The sequence below is a fragment of the Coenobita brevimanus genome, chromosome 4 (genome assembly GCF_032717465.1).
Source record: "Coenobita brevimanus isolate Jiangsu-jjx chromosome 4, ASM3271746v2, whole genome shotgun sequence".
NCBI lineage: Eukaryota > Metazoa > Arthropoda > Malacostraca > Decapoda > Coenobitidae > Coenobita > Coenobita brevimanus.
The window spans coordinates 1230110-1239778 of NC_136957.1; the positions used below are offsets into that span (position 1 = coordinate 1230110).

Sequence of the window (9669 nt, forward strand, 5' to 3'; positions counted from 1 at the left end):
TTATTATTATTATTGTTATCATCATCATCATCATCATCATCATCATTATCATGTAGTACTTGTAATGGTGTTATTACAGTATTCTCTACGTACATTTCACATTACACTGTGGTGTGGTGGTGGTGTGCTGGTGTTAGTGGTGTTAGTGGTGGTGATAGTGGTGTTAGTGGGTGTTAATGGTGGTGTTAGTGGTGGTGTGGTATGTGGTGGTGGTGTTAATGGTGTTAGTGATGGTGTAAGGACAGTCATTTTATACGCAAACTTGATCATATCCAGTGGTGTGGTGCTGTTAGTGGTGTAAGGGGTGGTGTTAATGGTGGTGTTAGTGGTGGGGTAATTTTGATCTTACCCAAGTAGTGTGGTGGTGTGGTGGTGTTAGTGGTGGGGTAATTTTGATCTGACCCAGTGGTGTGGTGGTGTGGTGGTGTTAGTGGTGGGGTAATTTTGATCATACCCAGTGGTGTGGTGGTGTTAGTGGTGGTGCTAGGACAGATCGCATGGCCAGGTGGTAGCTAGGATGAGGGGGAGCAGCGCCCCCCCCAGCAGGCCGGGGTGGTGATGGGCTGCCAGGCTGGGACCCCCCTGCTGCACCGCTGCTCTCACCTCATCCCCTGGGGGAGAGTTAGGCTGAGTTAGGAGCAAGTGGTAGAGTTAGGGAAAATCAGTAGAGTATGGGGGGAGTTAGTAGAGTCAGGGATGGATAGATGAATGAATGGATAGATAGACGAATAGGTCGATAGATAGATAAACAGATAGATAGTTAAAGAGATAAAAATAACTAGACAGCACTCAGCGCATACTTCCGCCAATGCCATTGCCACTAAAAGGGATCCGGATAAATTTAATCCACTCTCTTGTGGTCCATGGTCCAGCCTTCTACGAAATTTCATCCAAATCCGTTCATAACTTTTTGGGTAATCCCGGATCCGAATCAGCCCTCAAATTTAATCAATTCTTTCTTGGTCCATGGCGCACCTGTGTACAAAATTTCATTCAGATTCATGGAGAACATTTGTAGATACTGTGCGGGATACTCATCAGGACCCGGATCCAGCCCAAAATTTAATCAGTTATTCACTGGCCCATGGCCCACCCTTCCACAAAATTTCATCAAAATCTGTTTATGACTGAGTAATCCTGCTCACAGACAAACAAACAAACGCCGGGAAAAACATATACCTACTGGCAGAGGCAAACACTGGTGGTAAACAGTACACATACACACATAGCCTTCTCAGTACTCATCCACACGTGCACGTACACCCTGCCACGTGCCGTACCATCTGTCACGTGCACGGCGACGGAGGCGGTGGGGGCGTGGACTGGCACACAGGTATAGTTGCCCGAATCCGCCTCCCGCACCGAAGACACCAGCAGCCGAGAGGTGGTCTGTTGCCGAGACTTCTCAACCTGACGTAAACACAAAAAGGAAAATAGTGTTAACTCTCTCTCTCTCTCTCTCTCTCTCTCTCTCTCTCTCTCTCTCACACACACACACACACACACACACACACACACACACACACACACTGCCAGCGGTGCAGTTTGGAAAGTAAGCGAAATTCCAGGTGAGGATGCTCCCTAACACCTGTTCCTTAGCGATTTATTTTTCGATATGGCTGGTTAATATCCTTTTGTACGTTATTTATGCAGAGTATGGCGATATTGGAAGGATTTACGTAATACAGAAGAGTACAGGAAGGTGTAAAAATCAAAATAAATCGCTTAGGAAAAGGTGTTAGGTAGCTTTCTCACCTGACGGGAATACCTGACACAGTTTTCGGTCAAGAAGGTGAGAGGTTATAGGTTAAGATTTGCAGAGAGAGAGAGAGAGAGAGAGAGAGAGAGAGCACCCACGTGTAGAGAGCATCATAATCAAGTACAGTGTTTTGTGTGTGTGTGTGTGTGTGTGTGTGTGTGTGTGTGTGTGTGTGTGTGTGTGTGCGTGTGTGTGTGTGAGAGAGAGAGAGAGAGAGAGAGAGGGAGAGAGAGACAGAGAGAGAGAGAGACAGACAGACAGAGAGACAGACAGAGACAGAGAGCACACCCACCTGCAAAGAAATACCGCCTCTGGGAGCATCGTAGTCAAGTACCGTAGTGTTATGGTACCAGAGAACAGCGGTTGGGGGGGCCTTTGTGTGACTCACTACACACTCCAGAGACAGTGACGACCCTGCTTGTAAGTACCGTGCACCACCGCCGACGATGTGTGTACCGTACTCTCCTGATGGGGGGGGGGTGTAGGAGGGGTTAGTAGAGGTAGACGTGATGGGTAGATGAAGGCGTGGTGGGTAGATGAAGACGTGATGAGTTGAGATGTGATTATTTGATGTTAATATGATGAGTAGATAGGGAGGTGATGCGAACTTATACAACTAAATCCTATACTCCTTTCACCCTAACTTGGCCCAGATTTTCGTCCTCTTGCGGCTTATTTCACGTAGCTCAGTGGCAGAAAAAGACAAATGCTACGGCTCTACATCCTTCCCACTGCACTGCTTCGTGACTAGCATAATATTTTAGTGTTGTACTCTTTTCACCTTAACTTGGCCCAGATTTTCGTCCTTTTGCAGCTTATTTCACGTAGCTCAGTGACAGAAATAGACAATGCTACGGCTCTACATCCTTCCCACTGCACTTCTTCGTGACTAGCATAATATTCTAGTGCTAATCTATTGCCGCAACTCAGCATTCAAGGTGGAGGGATGGCAGTTTTAGGCCAGGTTACAGTGAAAAGAGTATAGTGTCTTGTGTGAAGGGTGAAGAAAGCGAGAAGGACTTACTCTGAAAAGGTGATAAATTTAAGACAGTCTTTGGCAATTGTCTTTTTTTCATCTAAAGGAACTGGCCCAATTCACTCTAATACTAAGCTATAATTGCATGTAAACCGATGAGCCTTAGGAACGAGTCTCCTTGGTTGCTAGTCAAAATCTGTCCCTCAGCATGACTACACTTGGCCATTAACTAAGCTGAAAGGGGGAGAAAGAGTTTTACCCACACGAGGACAAGACACATGTAATGAAAACTAAAACGAGAGGAATTAAACGTAGACCGAAGCATGTGGAGAGGATGGAGAATGAGAGACTGACGAGGAGAGTGTATGTGAGTGAGGTGGAGGGGGGGAGAGGGAAGGGGAGGCCAAGGATGAGATGGAGGGATGGAGTGGAGAGGTATATGAGAGAGGGGGGTGTGAGCTGGGAGCAGGGCAATGAAATGGCTGGGGACAGGGCGACACGGAGGCGATTTGTTTGTGCCCACCTTTTACGGGATTAAGGCGTCTGGCCATAGATAGATAGATAGATAGATCATCCTCTCCCTTTCCACTTCGTTCGTTCAGTCATGCACGAATAAAACAGGTATTGGACACGGTAATATAGCTCTTAAATGGTACTTGATTGAAAGGTCAGATTGGCGCAGTGTAATTGTTCATGGTACGAAACATGCATTGCTGTGATGGTGTGTGTGTGTGTGTGTGTGTGTGTGTGTGTGTGTGTGTGTGTGTGTGTGTGTGTTTGGGTGGGGGTGGGGGTGTGCTTGCTTGTGTTTGTGTGTGTGTAGACGAGTATGTGCGCTTGTGTATGTATGTATATGTGTATGTATGTATATATGTGTATGTACCGTATCTGTGTATGTATGTGCACGAGTATGTGTTTTATAAGTCTTTCCTCACCTGACCTTCCTACACACACACACACACACACACACACACACACACACACACACACACACACACACACACACACTTACCTGGTCCCGTGCTTCCAGGTGGCGTCTTGTATAGGTGACCATCTAGAAACCTCTTGTCTGGTCCAGCCCCGGCGATGCAGAGAGAGAGAATGAGGTGTAAGATTGTGTTAGGTTGGGTGATAAGGAGGGATGGTGGTGGTGGTGGTGGTGGTGGTGGTGATCTTAATAATGATGGTGGTGGTGGTGGTGGTGGTGGTGATAGTAGTGGTGGTGATGGTGATGATGATGATGATGATGATGATTGATGATTGATGATGATGATGATGATGATTGATGATGATGATGTGGTGGTGGTGGTGGTGGTGGTGGTGGTGGTGATATTGACGAAAACTGTGGTGGTGATGATGATGATGGTGATGATGATGATGATGATGATGTTAAAAATTAAGTTACCGTAAAGGATAAACAAGATAATCAAAACCAAACAATCAGATACAAATATACACAAATCAAGTTAGTGGCGACCATCGTCCACTCACTTGATGTAGTGCTGCCTACTTCTTCCTTCACTGTTGTCATTGTTTTTCTGTCTTCCTCGCTTCCAATTTCTCACCATCATCCACTCACATGATGTAGTGCTGCCTACTTCTTCCTTCACCCTTATCATTCTTTTTCTGTGTCTGTCCTCTCTTCCTACCTCTCACCATCATCCACTCACTTGATGTAGTGCTGCCTACTTCTTCCTTCACCATTATCATTCTTTTTCTAGGTCTTTCCTCCTCTCTTCCTATTTCTCACCATCGTCCACTCACTTGATGTAGTGCTGCCCACTTCTTCCTTCACTTTTATCATTCTTTTTTTGTGTCTGTCCTCCTCTCCTCTAATTTCTCCCATCTTTCCTGTCGCTTTTTATTACTCTTCTTTCGTTTTCAGGTGGCTTTACATTGAGTGACGAGCCCAATGGTTTTCAGTTAGCCAGGAATCCATTCACAACGCTGGGTGGTGACCATATAGCCAGCCCATACGTGTTGCCTACGTGTCAACAAGTGGTTTGGCGGAGGGTTAGTGCCCCTCCCCGTAAAACAACTAACGCAAAGACAAATGGCCACCCCTTATAGGATTATGGCGTCCGGGAAGAGTTAGATAGATAGATAGATAGATTATGGCGTCTGGCTAGGGATAGATAGAGATAGACTGTTTTCTCCTCGTTACATACAGACAAACACTCGTCATTTTAGTCCCCCCCCTCTCCCCTGGCGTGTACCTGGGCCGCGTCAGGTGAAGTGAGGCCGAGATTTGACAGGTTTAATGAACTTCGTAAATGGAGTGTCTTTATGGCTGATTGAATAGACTTAGACTGACTGATGACTCTCTCTCTCTCTCTCTCTCTCTCTCTCTCAGGACAATTGTATAAACGCGCACGCGATGGGAGTGAGGGTGTTATGTTTTGCTCGCTGTGTGTGTGTGTGTGTGTGTGTGTGTGTGTGTGTGTGTGTGTGTGTGGTATTATTATTATTGTTATTATTATTATTATTTTTTTATTATTATCATGTGGTAGGTGGACTCACCATCCACTCATTCGATGTAGTGCTGCTCTCGGGTGTCTGTGCATTCCTCTCCTCCATCCTTCTTTCCTTCCATCCTCTTCTGTCTTTCTTTCCTTCATTCTTTCCTTGTCCTTCTGCCTACGAGTAAATTTACCCTCCCTATTCTGTCTTTCTCTCCTTCATTCTTTCCTCTTCCTTCTGGCTGTGGGTGACTACACTGAGTGACAAGCCAAATGGTCTCCTGTACACCAGGAAACCATTTACTACGCTGGGTGGTAACCATATAACCAAATTTTGGCGCCTGTTGGTTTAGTGGGTAATTACGGCGCTCCAGTCGGATTGAGCCGGTGAAGGTTTATGTCCAAGGGATGGTTGGGGTTTACTGCTCTCGTAATGCCACTCAGGGATGAATGATGCTGGTCACTCTCATCTTAAATGTCAGGACCAACTTGTCTAGCCCAGGGCTCCTACGCTCCAAATGGGGCAACGTAGGATTGGATGATGGATGAATGAATGAAATTATTATTACTAGTAGTAGCAGTGTTGATAGTATTATTACTGTTATTATCTCTATAATTATTATTACATCTGCTACTACTACTACTACTACTGCTACAATGAATATTATTATTTTTTTCAGTCAGTAGCAATAATAACTGAAACCTCCTCCTCCTCCTCCTCCTCCTCCTCCTCCTCTAATTGTCCCAGCTGCTTTCTCCACCCCGCCTCCTTCCCTGTCTGGCCGCTTCTTCCAATACGACAAGAATTACGTTGCTCCTCCACCAACGTGCATGTAATGGAGAAAGTTGGGTGCTTGTGGGTGAGTAAGGGTGAGAGAGAGAGAGAGAGAGAGAGAGAGAGAGAGAGAGAGAGAGAGAGAGAGAGAGTGAGAGAGACATATGCAAGGATAAAAAATAATTAATATTGACATATGTATATAGATAGATAGGTAGATAGGTAGGTAGGTAGGTTAGTAGGTAGATAGATAGGTAGGTAGGTAGGTAGGTAGGTAGAGAGAGAGAGAGAGAGAGAGAATATGTGAAAACTTACTCTTGAATCCGTCAGAGAGCCGCATAATCCGGAAAGAAACAAGTGCTAAGACCCTCACGCTTATAACCCCGAGAGAGAGAGAGAGAGAGAGAGAGAGAGAGAGAGGGAGAGAGAGAGAGGGAGAGAATTTCTAGTTACCCTTTTAATGGTGAGCAGAGTTGAGTACTGCTTCTATCTACCAGCTGTCTATCTGTCTATCAATATCTGTCTGTCTGTCTATCTGTCCATCTAGCTATCCATCTGTCTGTCTCTCACCTGTCACACCAAGGTAAACATTCTTAACAATCTTTATATCTATCTGTTACTACCTGTCCATCAATCTTTCTATCTATCTATCCATCTATCTATCCATCTATCTATCTATCTCACCTGTCACGCTCAGGTAGACATTCCTAACAATCTTTATATCTATCTGTTACTACCTATCCATCAATCTTTCTATCTACCTATCCATCTATCTATCTATCCATCCATCCATCTATCTCTCACCTGTCACGCTCAGGTAGACATTCCTAACTATCTTGGGGGACGAATTAACCTGACAGGTGTAGGTACCGGAGTCCCGTGGTTGGCTGTACTGTACTTGTAACGTCCAATCATCCGTCTCCTGGCTGTGTATTACCTGAGGAAAGAGTATTATTATTATTATTATTATTATTATTATTATTATTATTAATATTATTATTATTATTATTATTATTATTATTATTATTATTATAGCACTAGTAGTAGTGGTAGTAGTAGTAGTAGTAGTAGTAGTCTCTTCGTTACCTATCACCTGAGAGGAGAGAGGATTATTATTATTATTATTTTTTTTTTTATTATTGTTATGATGATGATGATGATGATGATGATGATGATTGTTATTATTATTATTATTATTATTGTCATCATCATCATCATTATTATTATTATTATTATTATTATTATTATTATTATTGTTATTTTTGTTTTTGTTGTTATTATTGTTGTTAGTATTAGTCATTAGCCCGTATTCTCGTCTTTAAGAGAGTAACACCTTTTCCTAAGCGATTTATTTTGCTTCCTGCACCTTACATTCCTATTGCTTTACGTAACTCCTTCAATGCTCGCTCAGGTTAATTCCAAACTCATTATCCACTCTTCATCTTACTCTCTCTTACTAATCTTTCCACCTCTCACTTCTTCTCTCTATCTTTCTCTTCCATCTTTCACCTCCTCCACTCTCTTCTTACTCTCTCTTACTCATCTTTTCATCTCTCTCTTCCTCTCTATATCTTTCTATTGTGTCTTTCAACTTCCTCCATTCCTCTGCTTCCCATCCACTCATTGAATGTTTTTTTTTTTTTTCCATAGCTTGTCTCATCTCTTCATTCCACTATACTCCGCTTAAATAACGTCTGTCTATCTATCTATCTATTCCCAGACGCCTTAATCCCGTAATGGGTGGCCACAAACAAATCGCCTCCATGTCGCCCTGTCCCCCGCCATTTCACTGCCCTGCTTCCAGCTCACACACCCCTCTCTCATATACCTCTCCACTCCATCCCTCCATCTCATCCTTGGCCTCCCCCTCCCTCTTCCCCCCTTCCACCTAATTCACATACTCTCCTCGTTAGTCTCTCACTCCATCCTCCTCATAAACAACGTACAAAATGATATTATTAACCATATCAAAAAATAATTCGCTGAAGAATCGGTGCTAGGGAGCTACCCGACCAAAGGAGTTATTTGCTTCATCGGATGCGTGGATGGATAAAGAAAGTCATGGATTTATCGGGGAAAAAACCTTTGAAGCGAAGGAGAGAGAAATAAGACAAAATATGAAGAATATTTACTATACTCTTTTCACTCTAACTTGGCCTAAAATTGGTGCTAGTCACGAAGAAGTGTACAGGAAAGATATATATGAGAAGATAAGAAAATTTACTCTTTTCATTCTAACTTGGCCTAAAATTGGTGCTAGTCACGAAGAAGTGTACAGAGAAATCAGGAAAGATATGAGAAGGAAATTTACTCTTTTCACTCCAACTTGGCCTAAAATTGATGCTAGTCACGAAGAAGTGTAGAGAGAAATCAGAAAAAAATATTACACTCTTTTCACTCAAACTTGGCCTAATATTGGTGCTAGTCACGAAGAAGTGTAGAGAGAAATCAGAAACAATGAGAAGAAATATTTGCTATACTCTTTTTACTCTAACTTGACCTAAAATTGATGCTAGTCACGAAGAAGTGTAGGGCAATCGAGGGTAAAGAGATGAATTAACTCCACTCCTTTCACTCTGACTTGGCCCAAAATTTCCATCTTTCCTTCTTGTATTGCTGAAATGGAAAACGGGATTTGCTAGTCACGAAGAAGTGCAATCGGAGGCTAGAAGATTAATTTCCTATACTCTTTTCACTCTAACTTGGCCCAAAATTGCCATCTCTCCATCTTGAATGCTGAGATGTAACGAAAGATTGGCACTAGAATATGATGCTAGTCACGAAGAAGTGCTGTGGGAAGGGTGAAGAGGCCAAGTTAAGGTGAAAGGAGTATAGCGCCTTTTTTTTAATCAGTCCTTCCCCCGCAACGCCTTTTCCTAAGCGATTTATGCTTTTTATTACCCCTTATTGTCCTCTTCTGTGTTAATTAAATCCTTCCAATATCGCCATACTCTGCAAAAGTCACGTAAAACCCCCTAACACCTTTACCTAAGCGATTTATTTTGTTTATTACACCTCACGATCCTCTTCTGTGTTAAATCCTTCCACTATTGCCGTACTTTGCATAAATAACGTAAAACCCCGTAACACCTTTACCTAAGCGATTTATTTTGTTTATTACACTTTACTGTCCTCTTCTGTGTTAAGTAAATCCTTCCACTATCGCCATACTCTGCATAAATCACGTAAAACACCCTAACACCTTTACTCAAGTGATTTATGCGTTTTATTACACCTCACTGCCCTCTTCTGTGTTAAATAAATCCTTCCACTATCTCAATACTCTGCGTAAATAACGTACAAAAGGATATTAACCAGCTATATCCAAAAATAAATCGCTAAGGAACAGGTGTTAGGATGAATACGAGTAATTTTCAACTATATATAAAACGAATAAAAAAATAATAAAACGAATAACAATAAAGAGGAGTGTGACCAATAATTCGTAAAATAAATCGCTTAGGAAGAAGTGATAGGGAGCTTTGTACACGACAGAAGAAAGGACATAGATAATTTGATAAAGATGGGAGAGGAGGAAATGGAGAAGGAAGAGGAGGAGGAAATTTTGAGAGAGAGAGAGAGAGAGAGAGAGAGAGAGAGAGAGAGAATGTGCAAGGGTAGGGAAGGTTAGGAATGAGAGAGAAAAAAGAGAATTGAATTAGCTAAAAAAAAAAGCCATGAGAGAGAGAGAGAGAGAGGA

At 42.8% G+C, this 9669-nt stretch overlaps 1 protein-coding gene across 1 annotated transcript in view; it reads right to left on the reverse strand.

Annotated features, from left to right (window-relative positions):
* Positions 1-483: 483 nt before the first annotated feature.
* LOC145394894 (uncharacterized) overlaps positions 484-9669 on the reverse strand; it is a 10621-nt gene continuing 1435 nt past the window's right edge. The window contains exons 3-7 of the mRNA XM_080268648.1: positions 6774-6906; positions 3748-3804; positions 2052-2224; positions 1281-1410; positions 484-611 (exon numbers count right to left, since the gene is read on the reverse strand). Coding sequence (XP_080124774.1) covers positions 484-611; positions 1281-1410; positions 2052-2224; positions 3748-3804; positions 6774-6906 — 621 coding nt within the window. The remainder of the gene's footprint in view (positions 612-1280; positions 1411-2051; positions 2225-3747; positions 3805-6773; positions 6907-9669) is intronic.